The 21,232-nt window shown below is 36.1% G+C and overlaps 2 protein-coding genes across 2 annotated transcripts; both read left to right on the forward strand.

Moving 5' to 3' along the window:
• Positions 1-204: 204 nt before the first annotated feature.
• On the forward strand, positions 205-10,421 carry LOC130430256 (sushi, von Willebrand factor type A, EGF and pentraxin domain-containing protein 1-like). Its single transcript, XM_056759293.1, has 12 exons — positions 205-364; positions 531-710; positions 1,131-1,236; positions 1,311-1,387; positions 2,784-2,978; positions 3,390-3,578; positions 3,654-3,839; positions 8,456-8,647; positions 8,733-8,915; positions 9,070-9,255; positions 9,487-9,678; positions 9,943-10,421. The coding sequence occupies exons 1-12, from the start codon at positions 298-300 to the stop codon at positions 10,137-10,139; spliced, it is 1,950 nt and encodes a 649-aa protein (XP_056615271.1). The 5' UTR covers positions 205-297; the 3' UTR covers positions 10,140-10,421.
• A 2,533-nt stretch (positions 10,422-12,954) lies between these two features.
• LOC130430663 (complement factor H-related protein 5-like) lies at positions 12,955-20,512 on the forward strand. The gene is made up of 14 exons (XM_056759812.1): positions 12,955-13,031; positions 13,232-13,310; positions 13,499-13,690; positions 13,776-13,958; positions 14,113-14,298; positions 14,530-14,721; positions 14,986-15,176; positions 18,054-18,074; positions 18,275-18,353; positions 18,542-18,733; positions 18,819-19,001; positions 19,156-19,341; positions 19,573-19,764; positions 20,029-20,512. The coding sequence occupies exons 2-14, from the start codon at positions 13,238-13,240 to the stop codon at positions 20,223-20,225; spliced, it is 2,067 nt and encodes a 688-aa protein (XP_056615790.1). The 5' UTR covers positions 12,955-13,031; positions 13,232-13,237; the 3' UTR covers positions 20,226-20,512.
• The last annotated feature ends 720 nt before the right edge of the window (positions 20,513-21,232 follow it).

Here is a 21,232-nt window from a genome sequence, read left to right on the forward strand (position 1 = left end):
TGATTTTAGTGTTTTGAGCAAATCCTATTTATCTGGGTTTACAAAGGCCTAGGATTACCTTTTGAACTCTACAAAGCAATTTATATGTGAATTAAGAAATGTTAAAGTATTCAATTACTTTAACCTTATTTTAAAAACTGATTTATCTCAAACATACTTAACAATCACCAATGTTTTTTGTTAGTAAAAAAAAATACATCCAAAACAAATGTCCTGCCCAGAACTGTCAAATATTAACTTTGTTAAAGACTTTGGTGGATTTCTTCATCTCCCAGTGTGAGTCAACTAACTGAAATCATGAGGTCAAGTCTTGTTATTTTGTCCCTAACGATATTCATCGGTATTGATGCTACGACACAGGATGGTAAGGCCCTTTTTTATTACAGTTAAATGTTAAGAATGACACTTAACTTTAACAGACAGATTGAAATGCAGATGTAAAGTAAGAATAATTGTGTCTGGGTGAACTAGCAAAAGCAACCAAATGTATGGATTTGTGACTGACATGTCGTTTTTTATTTGTCTAATAGTGTGTCCTGAGCCCCCAAAAGTAGAGAATGCACAAATTTCTAGAGACTCCATTAGACCCAACTATACTCAAGGTGATGAAATAGACTTCAGCTGCAATACTGGCTATGTCTCTCTGCGGAAAATCACCTACGTGTGCATTAGAAAAAAATGGACTAGACAGCGTTCTACGGAGTGTGCACGTAAGTTTGTTACACGTCTTTCTAAACTGAATATTAGGCTTATATTTGGTAGGCTATATTTTACAATTACGTTTCTTTAATACACAGAAAAAAGCTATGTTTTAGAGTTGTGTTAACCTGTTATGTATTACAATATGATATATTATTAACATAACTGTATATTATTATGAGAAATCATACACACTGGATAAAATGGCATACTTCACAAATAACACCCGGTCATTTAGCAGAATTGCTAGATTTGGAAACTACGCTTATGTGTATCGGGAACATTTTATATAAAATATCAATTAAAACACAGCAACATAATAGAAACATAGATAAAACGTTTTGCATGCGAGCACAGCAGGTAAACACAGAATTTTGGCTTGTGTTATTTCAACAACTCAAATATCTCAAAATACTTTTTTCTGAATTCAGTCAAACGCTGTGAGATGCCATCAGATATTCCAAACGGCCATTATAGAATTAAAGATGGAAATGGCTTTGTCGTAGGAACTACCATCGAGTACACCTGCAATGATGGGTAAGACTTTACCGAAATTCAGATGGAATCTACTGCTAAAGTCTTTTTGTCATAAAATATATTTTGTTTTCAAGCTACCAGATGATGAGTCGCTTTTTTACGAGAACGTGTCGGCCGAGTGGATGGGACAACCAGTTACCAGCGTGTGAAGGTACAGATGTAGTTAACCATAACAATGGATATGATTCACTAACATTCCACAACAAAAGTGTCCAAATGTATTTTGTCCTCATTTTGGACACTACGGTTTTATTCTATCAAATAGACTTTTGCATAAGAATCTCACAGGATACGTTACTATTTTACGTGGTGGCTAATTCATGTGATCTTATTCGTATGTTCTTAGTACGATTTGCTTTCGTACCAGTGATAGTAAGGTTTAGGGGTGGGGCTAGGGGTGTGGCTAAGCCACCTCGTAAGTAACCAATAGTTACGAATTCCAATGAGAGCAGGTTGAATGTTCCACCAAAAAGTGTTTTGTGGGTTCAGTCCCCAAAGTACGGTGGCCGCTAGGTGTCACTGCGCTGCAACAGAAGAAAACACATGCAAACATAAAAAAACACATGCAAATTCAGAAAGCATCTTCATTAGTTTGGCGACACATGCCCTGCAAATACTCGAAACACAAACAAACACAGAAACGCGCTGCATATACTCGCAACACAACGCGCTGCAAACTGCACAGGCGACAACGGAAGTGTTTCCAGGGGACCGTAAAAACTGATGCACCTGATTGGGACACGCTTCACTTTGACTATTCATATTCGTTAGTGGAGTTATCAGCCACATTGAAGGTAGTTGCTTTATAACTTTATTTTAACTTTCTTAACGTACGTCCGTAGGATATTATAACACTGTCGATTTGAACAGTTTAACAAAAACGATGAGACGTAGTAACTGCTCGACTTACATAAACAAGTGTCACTATAAAAAAGTTTAAAGGTTTAAAAAAATGATTAAAAACGTATTCTAGTCGACATAATCAGTGTGGCTGACAACTCCACTTACGAATTTGAACAGTCAAAATGAAGCGCGTCCCAATCAGGTGCATCAGTTTTTGGGGTCCCCCGGAAATACTTCTGTTGTCGTCCGTGCAGTTTGCAGCGCGTTTCTGTGTTTGTTTGTGTTGCGAGTATTTGCAGGGCATGTGTCGCCAAACTAATGGAGATGCTTTCTGAATTTGCTTGTGTTTGCATGTGTTTGCATGTGTTTTCTTCTGTTGCAGCGCAGTGACACCTAGCGGCCACGGTACCAAATACTTTAAACTTAGGGTCCCCTTTTTTGTTATTTTTCCACATATTCGAAAACGTTTTAAATGTACCTTTAGTACATTTAAAACTAGACTGTTGAAATGTTTTCCTGGCATTTTAAGCAGCTACTTAAGGAAAAACTAAGCAGAATTGAAAGAATTTCCATCTCTTCTTGGCTCTTATTGCATCCATTTCCAATTCTTTACAAACCAGACTTGAGATGACTATAAAAATAATTTAAACACCAACATTGTAACTCCTGTCAATGACACTTCAGACTGCTCTTGTTGTCTTTAGTGGTATCCTGTGCTGCAGACGGGCCCTCAGACAAACGCGTGAAAACGCAAGGACTTCCTGATTATGGAGATTTAATTCGAGACGGACACAGATTGCAATTTTCATGTGAGGAACAGGGGTATATTTTAAAGGGACCAAAAGAGATTACCTGCCAGTCAAATGGAGAATGGAACGACAAGTTTCCACATTGTGAAGGTGAGGTCACATTACGTACAACGTAGGCATCATTTGTGTTAATCAATATTTTAAACTCCAAAAAAAATCTCTTGAATCTCTTGCTAAGGTTGCAATAAAACATATGTTAGAGCAAAACTAGTTGAAACTTTCCTATATAAATCTTGACTTTTCCCTATGTTAACAAGTTTTAACACAGACACTTGTTAACACTGCCATGGATGTGCTTTATATTCAACAAAACAAAATCATAATTTATCTGTAATGTCCAGAACAGTGCTTTCTCATAACGGGATGCAATGGCATGAGAATCATTTCATTTTTGTGAATCTAACAATTCTTAACAACTCATGCTACTAAATGGTACGTATGCGGTTAACAGTTTAAATAATCAGAAGACATGAAGTGACCAGTATTTCTTCTTCTCTCAAGAGATAACATGTAAACTTAATGAGACAAATGACATCAATGTGGAGCGAATTTCTGGTCATGAGGGTCTGTTCAAACCTGGACATCAAATAAAGCTGTCATGCGTTGAACAAAAGATGATTATGAGAGACAACAGCGCACTCCTCTGCCAGGACAATGGAGAATGGAATGCCTCAATTTCAAAATGTGAAGGTAATGCTATAAACACTGAAGTTTCCGACTGGACAATAGATTGAGAAAACTGACCAAATATTTCTGTTCATTTAGAGGCAACATGTATTGCAAATATCACAAACCAGATCATAGATGAAAAATCTATTCCTGGGGTTATAAAATACAAACCTGGTACAAGGATTACGGTTTCATGTGGTGAGAAATTCGTTTTAAAAGGAAAAGGGGACATCACTTGTCAGGAAGATGGAGAATGGAGCAGTGGGTTTCCTACATGTGCAGGTAAGGCCACATGTAGAATAAGATCCACAGTTTTAGTTTGCAGTTTATGTTATAACCAGTTTCCATAAGTATACTTCAACACAAAATATTAATACCTTTAAGCATTAACAACTTTTGCTTTATCTCTTTTCATTACATCAACCTAATATGGTCAATGATTGGCCTAATACACAAAAATTTATCAAAACATTTTGTTGAGGAAAATTACGTTGCCATTTTTCTTTAGCTAATTCATGCGGGCCACCTCCCAGCACGAACCATCTGAATGCAGATACAACAAAAATCCTGGATCACAGAAAAACTCTATATCGTATAGGGGAGAAAGTTGAATACGCCTGCTTTAAAACATTCGTAATCGAGGGCGAACCATTCTTGACCTGTCGGCAAGACGGCTGGATAGAACAGTTTAAGTGTATACGTAAGTACTGACAAATTGTGCCATATCTATTCAGCCATTCAGTGTAATGCTTTAAATTATCCAGATATATTATGGTGTCATACGTTCGTGTGACGTTTATGTCAGTTTATGTTTCCTAAAATCCCTTCTGTTTCTGGCTATTCGCCCATATATATTTGCAAAGTCCTAAAAGTGAAGTGTTTTGGTGAAGAATCTATTCGTGCATTTATTACTGAAATGTTTTATAAGGATTGTGTTTGCTCATTTTATGTTGGGTTTTGTTTCAGCACCGTGTTTGGCTTCTGTTGAAGAAATGGATAAAAGGAACATACAATTAAAGTGGGTTGAAAATGAAAGAATGTTCTGTCCACATAATGATCATATCACCTTTAAGTGTAAGGGTAATAAAAAAAGAAAAGAAATCAGTGTTGAATTCAGACAACAGTGTCAATATGGCAAAATGACTTTGCCTGAGTGTGAATGAATAATGCATTTTTATAAACAGAACGGCTTCTAAGTGACCAGTGGAAATAAAATAAAACTTCTCTCAATAATTTTGGTCTTAGAAGTAACGTTTTGCAGTTTGAAAGTAATTTTGTGTAATCAAACTTCAGAGAAGTGATTCAACCAACAGAATTGATGATTCAGTGTTGTAAAATGTAATAATGTTTAGTTTAATAACCACTGTCTTAAAGAGTGTTGTTGTATCTGATTGTTGTAAAGCTAACGTGCTAAATAAAACCGAACCTAAATTTCCTTACACATACATCACTGTGTTTACCTTTCAATAAATGTAATGTATTTAGAGTTCAATAAAACGGCTCACGAAGGATAAATACAAGACCACATGACCTTTTATCACAACAAGCCCCAGAAAGTGTAAATTATAAACCGACAAATCAATTAAAAAAACAAACAAGGTTTACTTTCATGGTCAGACGAAATAAAGTTGAATTCACAAAAAAGCAAACGCAAAACTTACCTTCACCAAACGGATTTTGAAGAATATGATCGATGTGATTGTGAACACTTCCAGTGCACGTGAAGAGGACGTTAATGGTGCGTTTACGTCACGTTGGACTGATCGTATTTATCGTGCACGAACACCACCACAAACTCATGAGGAAATACTATAAACGGACGCTTTAAAGCTGACAGTACAAAGTAGATTCCACGCATTTCCCTTAGTGTTTATGAAGACCACAATCGCCACAAAACACAAATGATTTATTCTGACAGGCTTGCGACCAAACTACATTTCCCATCATGCTCTGTTGAAGCTAATGAAAAGTGCAAGGAAATTGGCCCGCACGGTGCGCTGTAAACGTGGCGCCAGTGATGCCAGGGTCGCGTTTTTCCCGCGCAATTGGGCTGTTTTGAAAATGCAGTTGCGGGAAAAATGATGGTGCGGGTTTTTGGGATACTTTCAGAATGTACTGCGGCCCCCAAAATGTTTATTTATATTCTAAGGATAAATGTTAATTGATGAGATTCTTAATGTGTAATCATACTCGGATGAATACCTAGCAACTCCAGGACCGAAACGAGTCTGACAGACAGGCTACAGTACAGAGAGCTTTTTAAAGGGACACCCAACCCAAAAATGAAAATTCTGTTACTCACCCTCTAGTTCTTCCAAACCTGTTTAAATGTCTTTGTTCGATGCAACACAAATATATTTGATAGAATGTAGAAACTGACAATTATTTTGCTACCATAGCAGAAAAGATCATTATGGTACTCAAAGGTGACCCAGAAGTTTTTGCTTTCCTAAATCCCCCAAAACATCTTTCAAGTTCAACAGAACAAAACATATATACAATACCTAGGAAACCATTCAGAAAAGAAAATACAGCAATAGAAACGTCTTTTTGCAGTTCTTAACTTTGATTTGACACCAGAAAATAATTGGGCTAGTTTTCATTCCCTTTGGGCGGGTTTTGAGGGGTCATTGGGCTGCTTTCAGGAAGCTAGTTAGCAAGATCCCTGTGACAAGCAGCAATGACAAGGTAAGCTAACGTTTACATGATGACTAGCTAGAATTCTATACAATCTAGTTCATCGATGGAATGGGACTATTTTGTATTTAAATACCTTTGAATTTTTGTATTTAAATGTGTTTAATCATAGTATTCTTGTATTTTCAAACTAAAATACTTTTTGCCAATCAACATCCTTAGCGTTTCAAACACATCCATTTGAAATACAAAATACTATTAATTTGTAACAGTATTTTGTATTTAAATGCATTTAATCTTAGTACTTTAAAAAAAATAGTACAGCCTACTTAATAAAAAAAAATCAGTAGTCTAATAGAGACGTTGATTGGCAAAAAGTATTTTGTATTTTGAAAATACCAAAATACAAAGAATTTTTTTTAGAATGTTAAGTTCTACTTAGGGGGGCACGGTGGCTTAGTGGTTAGCACGTTCGCCTCACGCCTCCAGGGTTGGGGGTTCAATTCCCGCTTCCGACTTGTGTGTGTGTGGAGTTTGCATGTTCTCCCCGTGCCTCGGGGGTTTCCTCCGGGTACTCCGGTTTCCTCCCCTGGTCCAAAGACATGCATGGTAGGTGGATTGGCATCTCTGGAAAAATTGTCCGTAGGGTGTGAATGAGTGAGTGAATGAGTGAGTGTGTGTGCCCTGCGATGGGTTGGCACTCCATCCAGGGTGAATCCTGCCTTGATGCCCGATGACTCCTGAGATAGGCGCAGGCTCCCCGTGACCCGAGGTAGTTCGGATAAGCGGTAGAAAATGGATGGAAGTTCTACTTCTGTAGTCAATTTGGTGAAAGTAGCTCAAAAGTAATACAGGAGTCACGTAACGTATTACAGTTCTGAGACAGTACTGTCGTAAGTTAAGGGATTACTTTTAAATAACAGTAACAAGTAATCTGTAATGTATTACAGTTTGGAAGTAACTTGCACAACTCTGATAATAATACACTCGTAAGTCACCAAATTAAATATTTTTCTTTCATGGGGACTTGAGCCCACCAGCAATGCAATGCGCATGTGCAAACTTATCACGACAGGTGCATAAAAAGGGAATTTCCTGCCGATTACTCTAGGGTTGTTGCTAGGAGGGGTAGGCTACAGCTACGACCGGAAATGGTGCAAAATCTCACCATATAATTACAATAAATTACGTTAGCTAACGCCTACACTACCCCAACCCTAAAGCTAACCTTATAATAATAAAAAATATGAATCAACTCTTTTCAGCGTGACAAAATTGATGCGGTATTGAAATCCGCATGCCCAGTGTATGTAGCTGTATCCCTTTTAGTCAAAAACTTACTCGGCCTAGCAAAACATACCATTGTTACCGATATTACAAGATGACGATATGGCTCACATACCCCTGCTTTGAACTAAAGTGACAGTTTGCCCAAAACATAACGGCTATAATTATTTTGCATATATCATCACAATCAAAATAGGATGTTTAATAATTGTGGTTCTTTGATGTTTTCCAGTTTGTTGTTATAAATATTTCTTAGTGGAATTAAAGTACAGCGGCCGACAAACCAGATCGTTAAATTCTTAAGTAACCGCAACTATTTTATTTCATATTTAATTCAGATTTATTTTCTTTGATGGGCAATAATGTGCTGTTCTTTTTTGGGGTTAAGTTTTGATGGCATAGAAAATAAGTGGGTGGAGCCTGCAATAAACTAGGCTTGAAAAACTCATATTAGACTACTGGGACTTTAGCACTGTTTATGACTGATCTCCTACTACTCATAAAAAGGTAACAGTTTATCTTTGTTTTAGGGGAAAATGTACTTGTTTATTTTTTGCTGTATGTAATAAAATGACTGTATTTTGTCATTTCTGAAATAAATTAATTGATCAAAACCTTTCATTTTGTGTCATAAAGATGGGAATTTAACAGATAAATTACACATTTGTTAACCACACTAAATCATAAACCATTCTAATGTTTTTCAGCTAAAAATGAAATACTGTAAGATATCTATCATTCTTCTATATATAATTGTCATGATGAACATGTGGGCAAAGGCTGAAGGTAAGCTAATGCTATATGAACATGAAGCATTGCAAAGACAACAGAGTATTTAGGTCAAATACAGTGCATTCGAGTATGCTTTCATAACATTAAATTGTAACATATTATATCTGCCACAAAATGTGTGTTCATATAGGCTACTGTCTGTTTACTGAATAAAGCTACAAACATTTTCTAAATTTCTGCAGAAGTCACCTGTCAGAAGCAAGAACTCAGTGATGTCCAGATTTTAATGGGACATCCAGGTATCTCTGCACCTTATCTACCTGGACATGTCTTAGTTTTCAAATGCAATGATGTCAACATGAAGATGTACGACCGACGAATAATCGAATGCCAGTCAAATGGAAAGTGGGACTACCCATTTCCAAAATGTTTAGGTAACGACAAAAATACCACTCAGCAGATGAAAGGAAAAAATCTGTAATTCAAACACTAGAATGACCAAACATTTATGTTTAATAGAAACAGCATGTGTTGCAAACCTCGCAAACATGAACATAGAGGGATGCCCTCATCCTGGGGTTGTATACAAGCCTGGTGACAGGTTAAAGGTTTCATGTGATCAGGGGCTCATTTTACAAGGACCAGATGGCATTACCTGCCAGGAAGATGGACAATGGAGCAGCCCATTTCCCTCATGTGTAGGTAAGGCAACGTGTACCTTATATTTTTTCGTTAATTAGCGGGAATGGAGAATGGAATACCTCAATTTCAAAATGTGAAGGTAAGGCTATAAACACTGAAGATTCTGACTGGACAATAGATTGAGAACATTGACCAAATATTTCTGTTCATTCAGAGGCAACATGTATTGCAAAGATCACAAACCAGATCATAGACGGACGATATAATCCTGGGGTTATAGTATACAAACCTGGTACAAGGATAACGGTTTCATGTGGTGAGAAATTCGTTTTAAAAGGAATAGGGGACATCACTTGTCAGGAAGATGGAGAATGGAGCAGTGGGTTTCCTACATGTGCAGGTAAGGCCACATGTAGAATTAGGTGTATTCTACAGTGTTAGTTTGCCGTTTATGTTATAACCAGTTTCCATAAGTATACTTCAACACAAAATATCAATACCTTTAAGCATTAACATCTTTCGCTTTATCTCTTTTCATTACATCAACCTAATATGGTCAATGATTGGCCTAATACACAAAAATTTATCAAAACATTTTGTTGAGGAAAATTACGTTATCATTTTTCTTTAGCAAATTCATGCGGGCCACCTCCCAGCACGAACCATCTGAATGCAGATACAACAAATATCCTGGATCACAGAAAAACTCTATATCGTATAGGGGAGAAAGTTGAATACGCCTGCTTTAAAACATTCATAATGGAGGGCGAACCATTCTTGACCTGTCGGCAAGACGGCTGGATAGAACAGTTTAAGTGTATACGTAAGTACTGACAAAATGTGCCATATCTATTCAGCCATTGAGTGTAATGCTTTAAATTATCCAGATATATTATGGTGTCATACGTTCGTGTGACGTTTATGTCAGTTTATGTTTCCTAAAATCCCTTCTGTTTCTGGCTATTCACCTATATATTTGCAAAGTCCTAAAAGTGAAGTGTTTTGGTGCAGAATCTATTTGTGCATTTATTACTGAATTGTTTTATAAGGATTGTGTTTGCTCATTTTATGTTTGGTTTTGTTTCAGCACCGTGTTTGGCGTCTGTTGAAGAAATGGATAAAAGGAACATACAATTAGTGTACGGTAGAAATGAAAGAATGTTCTGTCCACATAAGGATCATATCACCTTTGCGTGTAAGGGTAATAAAAAATGTAAAGAAAATAGTGTTCGATTCAGACAACAGTGTCAATATGGCAAAATGACTTTGCCTGAGTGTGAATGAATAATGCATTTTTATAAACAGAACGCTTTCTAAGTGACCAGTGGAAATAAAATAAAACTTCTCTCAATAATTTTGGTCTTAGAAGTAACGTTTTGCAGTTTGAAAGTAATTTTGTGTAATCAAACTTCAGAGAAGTGATTCAACCAACAGAATTGATGATTCAGTGTTGTAAAATGTAATAATGTTTAGTTTAATAACCACTGTCTTAAAGAGTGTTGTTGTATCTGATTGTTGTAAAGCTAACGTGCTAAATAAAACAGAACCTAAATTTCCTTACACATACATCACTGTGTTTACCTTTCAATAAATGTAATGTATTTAGAGTTCAATAAAACGGCTCACGAAGGATAAATACAAGACCACATGACCTTTTATCACAACAAGCCCCAGAAAGCGTAAATTATAAACCGACAAATCAATTAAAAAAACAAACAAGGTTTACTTTCATGGTCAGACGAAATAAAGTTGAATTCACAAAAAAGCAAACGCAAAACTTACCTTCACCAAACGGATTTTGAAGAATATGATCGATGTGATTGTGAACACTTCCAGTGCACGTGAAGAGGACGTTAATGGTGCGTTTACGTCACGTTGGACTGATCGTATTTATCGTGCACGAACACCACCACAAACTCATGAGGAAATACTATAAACGGACGCTTTAAAGCTGACAGTACAAAGTAGATTCCACGCATTTCCCTTAGTGTTTATGAAGACCACAATCGCCACAAAACAGAAATGATTTATTCTGACAGGCTTGCGACCAAACTACATTTCCCATCATGCTCTGTTGAAGCTAATGAAAAGTGTAAGGAAATTGGCCCGCACGGTGCGCTGTAAACGTGGCGCCAGTGATGCCAGGGTCGCGTTTTTCCCGCGCAATTGGGCTGTTTTGAAAATGCAGTTGCGGGAAAAATGATGGTGCGGGTTTTTGGGATACTTTCAGAATGTACTGCGGCCCCCAAAATGTTTATTTATATTCTAAGGATAAATGTTAATTGATGAGATTCTTAATGTGTAATCATACTCGGATGAATACCTAGCAACTCCAGGACCGAAACGAGTCTGACAGACAGGCTACAGGACAGAGAGCTTTTTAAAGTGACACCCAACCCAAAAATGAAAATTCTGTTACTCACCCTCTAGTTCTTCCAAACCTGTTTAAATGTCTTTGTTCGATGCAACACAAATATATTTGATAGAATGTAGAAACTGACAATTATTTTGCTACCATAGCAGAAAAGATCATTATGGTACTCAAAGGTGACCCAGAAGTTTTTGCTTTCCTAAATCCCCCAAAACATCTTTCAAGTTCAACAGAACAAAACATATATACAATACCTAGGAAGCCATTCAGATAAGAAAATACAGCAATAGAAACGTCTTTTTGCAGTTCTTAACTTTGATTTGACACCAGAAAATAATTGGGCTAGTTTTCATTCCCTTTGGGCGGGTTTTGAGGGGTCATTGGGCTGCTTTCAGGAAGCTAGTTAGCAAGATCCCTGTGACAAGCAGCAATGACAAGGTAAGCTAACGTTTACATGATGACTAGCTAGAATTCTATACAATCTAGTTCATCGATGGGATGGGACTATTTTGTATTTAAATACCTTTGAATTTTTGTATTTACATGTGTTTAATCATAGTATTCTTGTATTTTCAAACTAAAATACTTTTTGCCAATCAACATCCTTAGCGTTTCAAACACATCCATTTGAAATACAAAATACTATTAATTTGTAACAGTATTTTGTATTTAAATGCATTTAATCTTAGTACTTTAAAAAAAATAGTACAGCCTACTTAATTAAAAAAATAAGCAGTCTAATAAAGTCGTTGATTGGCAAAAAGTATTTTGTATTTTGAAAATACCAAAATACAAAGAATTTTTTTTAGAATGTTAAGTTCTACTTCTGTAGTCAATTTGGTGGAAGTAACTCAAAAGTAATACAGGAGTCATGTAACGTATTACAATTCTGAGACAGTACTGTCGTAAATTAAGGGATTACTTTTAAATAACAGTAACAAGTAATCTGTAATTATTACAGTTTGGAGGTAACTTGCACAACTCTGATAATAATACACTCGTAAGTCACCAAATTAAATATTTTTCTTTCATGGGGACTTGAGCCCACCAGCAATGCAATGCGCATGTGCAAACTTATCACGACAGGTGCATAAAAAGGGAATTTCCTGCCGATTACTCTAGGGTTGTTGCTAGGAGGGGTAGGCTACAGCTACGACCGGAAATGGTGCAAAATCTCACCATATAATTACAATAAATTACGTTAGCTAACGCCTACACTACCCCAACCCTAAAGCTAACCTTATAATAATAAAAAATATGAATCAACTCTTTTCAGCGTGACAAAATTGATGCGGTATTGAAATCCGCATGCCCAGTGTATGTAGCTGTATCCCTTTTAGTCAAAAACTTACTCGGCCTAGCAAAACATACCATTGTTACCGATATTACAAGATGACGATATGGCTCACATACCCCTGCTTTGAACTAAAGTGACAGTTTGCCCAAAACATAACGGCTATAATTATTTTGCATATATCATCACAATCAAAATAGGATGTTTAATAATTGTGGTTCTTTGATGTTTTCCAGTTTGTTGTTATAAATATTTCTTAGTGGAATTAAAGTACAGCGGCCGACAAACCAGATCGTTAAATTCTTAAGTAACCGCAACTATTTTATTTCATATTTAATTCAGATTTATTTTCTTTGATGGGCAATAATGTGCTGTTCTTTTTTGGGGTTAAGTTTTGATGGCATAGAAAATAAGTGGGTGGAGCCTGCAATAAACTAGGCTTGAAAAACTCATATTAGACTACTGGGACTTTAGCACTGTTTATGACTGATCTCCTACTACTCATAAAAAGGTAACAGTTTATCTTTGTTTTAGGGGAAAATGTACTTGTTTATTTTTTGCTGTATGTAATAAAATGACTGTATTTTGTCATTTCTGAAATAAATTAATTGATCAAAACCTTTCATTTTGTGTCATAAAGATGGGAATTTAACAGATAAATTACACATTTGTTAACCACACTAAATCATAAACCATTCTAATGTTTTTCAGCTAAAAATGAAATACTGTAAGATATCTATCATTCTTCTATATATAATTGTCATGATGAACATGTGGGCAAAGGCTGAAGGTAAGCTAATGCTATATGAACATGAAGCATTGCAAAGACAACAGAGTATTTAGGTCAAATACAGTGCATTCGAGTATGCTTTCATAACATTAAATTGTAACATATTATATCTGCCACAAAATGTGTGTTCATATAGGCTACTGTCTGTTTACTGAATAAAGCTACAAACATTTTCTAAATTTCTGCAGAAGTCACCTGTCAGAAGCAAGAACTCAGTGATGTCCAGATTTTATTGGGACATCCAGGTATCTCTGCACCTTATCTACCTGGACATGTCTTAGTTTTCAAATGCAATGATGTCAACATGAAGATGTACGACCGACGAATAATCGAATGCCAGTCAAATGGAAAGTGGGACTACCCATTTCCAAAATGTTTAGGTAACGACAAAAATACCACTCAGCAGATGAAAGGAAAAAATCTGTAATTCAAACACTAGAATGACCAAACATTTATGTTTAATAGAAACAGCATGTGTTGCAAACCTCGCAAACATGAACATAGAGGGATGCCCTCATCCTGGGGTTGTATACAAGCCTGGTGACAGGTTAAAGGTTTCATGTGATCAGGGGCTCATTTTACAAGGACCAGATGGCATTACCTGCCAGGAAGATGGACAATGGAGCAGCCCATTTCCCTCATGTGTAGGTAAGGCAACGTGTACCTTATATTTTTTCGTTAATTAGCGGGAATGGAGAATGGAATACCTCAATTTCAAAATGTGAAGGTAAGGCTATAAACACTGAAGATTCTGACTGGACAATAGATTGAGAACATTGACCAAATATTTCTGTTCATTCAGAGGCAACATGTATTGCAAAGATCACAAACCAGATCATAGACGGACGATATAATCCTGGGGTTATAGTATACAAACCTGGTACAAGGATAACGGTTTCATGTGGTGAGAAATTCGTTTTAAAAGGAATAGGGGACATCACTTGTCAGGAAGATGGAGAATGGAGCAGTGGGTTTCCTACATGTGCAGGTAAGGCCACATGTAGAATTAGGTGTATTCTACAGTGTTAGTTTGCCGTTTATGTTATAACCAGTTTCCATAAGTATACTTCAACACAAAATATCAATACCTTTAAGCATTAACATCTTTCGCTTTATCTCTTTTCATTACATCAACCTAATATGGTCAATGATTGGCCTAATACACAAAAATTTATCAAAACATTTTGTTGAGGAAAATTACGTTATCATTTTTCTTTAGCAAATTCATGCGGGCCACCTCCCAGCACGAACCATCTGAATGCAGATACAACAAATATCCTGGATCACAGAAAAACTCTATATCGTATAGGGGAGAAAGTTGAATACGCCTGCTTTAAAACATTCATAATGGAGGGCGAACCATTCTTGACCTGTCGGCAAGACGGCTGGATAGAACAGTTTAAGTGTATACGTAAGTACTGACAAAATGTGCCATATCTATTCAGCCATTGAGTGTAATGCTTTAAATTATCCAGATATATTATGGTGTCATACGTTCGTGTGACGTTTATGTCAGTTTATGTTTCCTAAAATCCCTTCTGTTTCTGGCTATTCACCTATATATTTGCAAAGTCCTAAAAGTGAAGTGTTTTGGTGCAGAATCTATTTGTGCATTTATTACTGAATTGTTTTATAAGGATTGTGTTTGCTCATTTTATGTTGGGTTTTGTTTCAGCACCGTGTTTGGCGTCTGTTGAAGAAATGGATAAAAGGAACATACAATTAGTGTACGGTAGAAATGAAAGAATGTTCTGTCCACATAAGGATCATATCACCTTTGCGTGTAAGGGTAATAAAAAATGTAAAGAAAATAGTGTTCGATTCAGACAACAGTGTCAATATGGCAAAATGACTTTGCCTGAGTGTGAATGAATAATGCATTTTTATAAACAGAACGCTTTCTAAGTGACCAGTGGAAATAAAATAAAACTTCTCTCAATAATTTTGGTCTTAGAAGTAACGTTTTGCAGTTTGAAAGTAATTTTGTGTAATCAAACTTCAGAGAAGTGATTCAACCAACAGAATTGATGATTCAGTGTTGTAAAATGTAATAATGTTTAGTTTAATAACCACTGTCTTAAAGAGTGTTGTTGTATCTGATTGTTGTAAAGCTAACGTGCTAAATAAAACAGAACCTAAATTTCCTTACACATACATCACTGTGTTTACCTTTCAATAAATGTAATGTATTTAGAGTTCAATAAAACGGCTCACGAAGGATAAATACAAGACCACATGACCTTTTATCACAACAAGCCCCAGAAAGCGTAAATTATAAACCGACAAATCAATTAAAAAAACAAACAAGGTTTACTTTCATGGTCAGACGAAATAAAGTTGAATTCACAAAAAAGCAAACGCAAAACTTACCTTCACCAAACGGATTTTGAAGAATATGATCGATGTGATTGTGAACACTTCCAGTGCACGTGAAGAGGACGTTAATGGTGCGTTTACGTCACGTTGGACTGATCGTATTTATCGTGCACGAACACCACCACAAACTCATGAGGAAATACTATAAACGGACGCTTTAAAGCTGACAGTACAAAGTAGATTCCACGCATTTCCCTTAGTGTTTATGAAGACCACAATCGCCACAAAACAGAAATGATTTATTCTGACAGGCTTGCGACCAAACTACATTTCCCATCATGCTCTGTTGAAGCTAATGAAAAGTGTAAGGAAATTGGCCCGCACGGTGCGCTGTAAACGTGGCGCCAGTGATGCCAGGGTCGCGTTTTTCCCGCGCAATTGGGCTGTTTTGAAAATGCAGTTGCGGGAAAAATGATGGTGCGGGTTTTTGGGATACTTTCAGAATGTACTGCGGCCCCCAAAATGTTTATTTATATTCTAAGGATAAATGTTAATTGATGAGATTCTTAATGTGTAATCATACTCGGATGAATACCTAGCAACTCCAGGACCGAAACGAGTCTGACAGACAGGCTACAGTACAGAGAGCTTTTTAAAGTGACACCCAACCCAAAAATGAAAATTCTGTTACTCACCCTCTAGTTCTTCCAAACCTGTTTAAATGTCTTTGTTCGATGCAACACAAATATATTTGATAGAATGTAGAAACTGACAATTATTTTGCTACCATAGCAGAAAAGATCATTATGGTACTCAAAGGTGACCCAGAAGTTTTTGCTTTCCTAAATCCCCCAAAACATCTTTCAAGTTCAACAGAACAAAACATATATACAATACCTAGGAAGCCATTCAGATAAGAAAATACAGCAATAGAAACGTCTTTTTGCAGTTCTTAACTTTGATTTGACACCAGAAAATAATTGGGCTAGTTTTCATTCCCTTTGGGCGGGTTTTGAGGGGTCATTGGGCTGCTTTCAGGAAGCTAGTTAGCAAGATCCCTGTGACAAGCAGCAATGACAAGGTAAGCTAACGTTTACATGATGACTAGCTAGAATTCTATACAATCTAGTTCATCGATGGGATGGGACTATTTTGTATTTAAATACCTTTGAATTTTTGTATTTACATGTGTTTAATCATAGTATTCTTGTATTTTCAAACTAAAATACTTTTTGCCAATCAACATCCTTAGCGTTTCAAACACATCCATTTGAAATACAAAATACTATTAATTTGTAACAGTATTTTGTATTTAAATGCATTTAATCTTAGTACTTTAAAAAAAATAGTACAGCCTACTTAATTAAAAAAATAAGCAGTCTAATAAAGTCGTTGATTGGCAAAAAGTATTTTGTATTTTGAAAATACCAAAATACAAAGAATTTTTTTTAGAATGTTAAGTTCTACTTCTGTAGTCAATTTGGTGGAAGTAACTCAAAAGTAATACAGGAGTCATGTAACGTATTACAATTCTGAGACAGTACTGTCGTAAATTAAGGGATTACTTTTAAATAACAGTAACAAGTAATCTGTAATTATTACAGTTTGGAGGTAACTTGCACAACTCTGATAATAATACACTCGTAAGTCACCAAATTAAATATTTTTCTTTCATGGGGACTTGAGCCCACCAGCAATGCAATGCGCATGTGCAAACTTATCACGACAGGTGCATAAAAAGGGAATTTCCTGCCGATTACTCTAGGGTTGTTGCTAGGAGGGGTAGGCTACAGCTACGACCGGAAATGGTGCAAAATCTCACCATATAATTACAATAAATTACGTTAGCTAACGCCTACACTACCCCAACCCTAAAGCTAACCTTATAATAATAAAAAATATGAATCAACTCTTTTCAGCGTGACAAAATTGATGCGGTATTGAAATCCGCATGCCCAGTGTATGTAGCTGTATCCCTTTTAGTCAAAAACTTACTCGGCCTAGCAAAACATACCATTGTTACCGATATTACAAGATGACGATATGGCTCACATACCCCTGCTTTGAACTAAAGTGACAGTTTGCCCAAAACATAACGGCTATAATTATTTTGCATATATCATCACAATCAAAATAGGATGTTTAATAATTGTGGTTCTTTGATGTTTTCCAGTTTGTTGTTATAAATATTTCTTAGTGGAATTAAAGTACAGCGGCCTACAAACCAGATCGTTAAATTCTTCAGTAACCGCAACTATTTTATTTCATATTTAATTCAGATTTATTTTCTTTGATGGGCAATAATGTGCTGTTCTTTTTTGGGGTTAAGTTTTGATGGCATAGAAAATAAGTGGGTGGAGCCTGCAATAAACTAGGCTTGAAAAACTCATATTAGACTACTGGGACTTTAGCACTGTTTATGACTGATCTCCTACTACTCATAAAAAGGTAACAGTTTATCTTTGTTTTAGGGGAAAATGTACTTGTTTATTTTTTGCTGTATGTAATAAAATGACTGTATTTTGTCATTTCTGAAATAAATTAATTGATCAAAACCTTTCATTTTGTGTCATAAAGATGGGAATTTAACAGATAAATTACACATTTGTTAACCACACTAAATCATAAACCATTCTAATGTTTTTCAGCTAAAAATGAAATACTGTAAGATATCTATCATTCTTCTATATATAATTGTCATGATGAACATGTGGGCAAAGGCTGAAGGTAAGCTAATGCTATATGAACATGAAGCATTGCAAAGACAACAGAGTATTTAGGTCAAATACAGTGCATTCGAGTATGCTTTCATAACATTAAATTGTAACATATTATATCTGCCACAAAATGTGTGTTCATATAGGCTACTGTCTGTTTACTGAATAAAGCTACAAACATTTTCTAAATTTCTGCAGAAGTCACCTGTCAGAAGCAAGAACTCAGTGATGTCCAGATTTTAATGGGACATCCAGGTATCTCTGCACCTTATCTACCTGGACATGTCTTAGTTTTCAAATGCAATGATGTCAACATGAAGATGTACGACCGACGAATAATCGAATGCCAGTCAAATGGAAAGTGGGACTACCCATTTCCAAAATGTTTAGGTAACGACAAAAATACCACTCAGCAGATGAAAGGAAAAAATCTGTAATTCAAACACTAGAATGACCAAACATTTATGTTTAATAGAAACAGCATGTGTTGCAAACCTCGCAAACATGAACATAGAGGGATGCCCTCATCCTGGGGTTGTATACAAGCCTGGTGACAGGTTAAAGGTTTCATGTGATCAGGGGCTCATTTTACAAGGACCAGATGGCATTACCTGCCAGGAAGATGGACAATGGAGCAGCCCATTTCCCTCATGTGTAGGTAAGGCAACGTGTACCTTATATTTTTTCGTTAATTAGCGGGAATGGAGAATGGAATACCTCAATTTCAAAATGTGAAGGTAAGGCTATAAACACTGAAGATTCTGACTGGACAATAGATTGAGAACATTGACCAAATATTTCTGTTCATTCAGAGGCAACATGTATTGCAAAGATCACAAACCAGATCATAGACGGACGATATAATCCTGGGGTTATAGTATACAAACCTGGTACAAGGATAACGGTTTCATGTGGTGAGAAATTCGTTTTAAAAGGAATAGGGGACATCACTTGTCAGGAAGATGGAGAATGGAGCAGTGGGTTTCCTACATGTGCAGGTAAGGCCACATGTAGAATTAGGTGTATTCTACAGTGTTAGTTTGCCGTTTATGTTATAACCAGTTTCCATAAGTATACTTCAACACAAAATATCAATACCTTTAAGCATTAACAACTTTCGCTTTATCTCTTTTCATTACATCAACCTAATATGGTCAATGATTGGCCTAATACACAAAAATTTATCAAAACATTTTGTTGAGGAAAATTACGTTATCATTTTTCTTTAGCAAATTCATGCGGGCCACCTCCCAGCACGAACCATCTGAATGCAGATACAACAAATATCCTGGATCACAGAAAAACTCTATATCGTATAGGGGAGAAAGTTGAATACGCCTGCTTTAAAACATTCATAATCGAGGGCGAACCATTCTTGACCTGTCGGCAAGACGGCTGGAGAGAACAGTTTAAGTGTATACGTAAGTACTGACAAAATGTGCCATATCTATTCAGCCATTCAGTGTCATGCTTTAAATTATCCAGATATATTATGGTGTCATACGTTCGTGTGACGTTTATGTCAGTTTATGTTTCCTAAAATCCCTTCTGTTTCTGGCTATTCGCCTATATATTTGCAAAGTCCTAAAAGTGAAGTGTTTTGGTGCAGAATCTATTTGTGCATTTAGTACTGAAATGTTTTATGAGGATTGTGTTTGCTCATTTTATGTTGGGTTTTGTTTCAGCACCGTGTTTGGCGTCTGTTGAAGAAATGGATAAAAGGAACATACAATTAAAGTGGGTTGAAAATGAAAGAATGTTCCTTCCACATAATGATCATATCACCTTTAAGTGTAAGGGTAATAAAAAAAGAAAAGAAATCAGTGTTGAATTCAGACAACAGTGTCAATATGGCAAAATGACTTTGCCTGAGTGTGAATGAATAATGCATTTTTATAAACAGAACGCCTTCTAAGTGACCAGTGAAAATAAAATTAAACTTCTCTCAATAATTTTGGTCTTAGAAGTAACGTTTTAAAGATTTAAAGACTTTTTGTGTAATCAAACCTCAGATAAGTGATCTAACCAACAGAATTGATGATTCAGTGTTGTAAAATGTAATAATGTTTGGTTAAGTTTAATAACCACTGTCTTAAAGAGTGTTGTTGTATCAGATTGTGGTAACGCTCATATGCTAAATAAAACAGAACCTAAATTCACTTACACATACATTACTGTTTCGACATTTTGATACATTTGTATTTACAGTTCAATAAAACATTCCCACGGCTTACATAGGATGAATATAGAACATGACCTTGTTTCCCAACAAGCCCCAAGACAATTAAATTATAAACTGACAAAACAATTAAAACAACAAACAAGGTTTACTTTCATGGTGAGATGAAATAAAGTTCAGTTCACAGAAAAGCCAACGCAAAACTTACTCTTCACCACAAAAATAATATAGTTTAGGGAAGCAAGTTGAATACGCCTGCTTTCAAACATACATAATGGAGGGGTAACCATTCGTGACCTGTCACAAAGGCACCCGGAGAGTACAGTTTAGGTGTATACGGAAGTTCTGAAACATTGTGTCATACACACCCTCAAAATCATCCTCATAGTGAACTAAGCTAAAAATACCCCAAACTCTGCACCGCTGTGCCATTGACAAACCCTTTTGATCTTATTTTCAGAAGTTTAATTGTATATAAGATAAGTTATGGTCAGAAATATTCTTGCAATTACTACTGAAATGTTTATCTAAGATAGTGTTTGCTTGTTGGGTTTTGTTTCAGCACAGTGTTTGGCGTCTGTAGAAGAAATAGATATAAGGCACATACAGTTATTGGTAGGTGGAAGAACACCAATATACACTCATCATATCACCTTTGCGTGTCAGAATCGCAAACACGAGAAAGAAAACCGTGTTAAATTTAGACAGCA

Source organism: Triplophysa dalaica, chromosome 10, assembly GCF_015846415.1.
Source record: "Triplophysa dalaica isolate WHDGS20190420 chromosome 10, ASM1584641v1, whole genome shotgun sequence".
Classification (NCBI taxonomy): domain Eukaryota; kingdom Metazoa; phylum Chordata; class Actinopteri; order Cypriniformes; family Nemacheilidae; genus Triplophysa; species Triplophysa dalaica.

Excerpts from the sequence above, each read along its gene's own strand:
- LOC130430663 (XM_056759812.1), top strand. The coding sequence starts at position 13,238 with ATGAAATACTGTAAGATATCTATCATTCTTCTATATATAATTGTCATG. Across the intron at positions 18,075-18,274 it reads CTCCTACTACTCATAAAAAG|CTAAAAATGAAATACTGTAA; the intron begins GTAACAGTTTAT and ends AATGTTTTTCAG. Across the intron at positions 19,002-19,155 it reads CCCATTTCCCTCATGTGTAG|AGGCAACATGTATTGCAAAG; the intron begins GTAAGGCAACGT and ends CTGTTCATTCAG.
- LOC130430256 (XM_056759293.1), top strand. The coding sequence starts at position 298 with ATGAGGTCAAGTCTTGTTATTTTGTCCCTAACGATATTCATCGGTATT. Across the intron at positions 365-530 it reads TGATGCTACGACACAGGATG|TGTGTCCTGAGCCCCCAAAA; the intron begins GTAAGGCCCTTT and ends TTTGTCTAATAG. Across the intron at positions 711-1,130 it reads GCGTTCTACGGAGTGTGCAC|TCAAACGCTGTGAGATGCCA; the intron begins GTAAGTTTGTTA and ends TTCTGAATTCAG.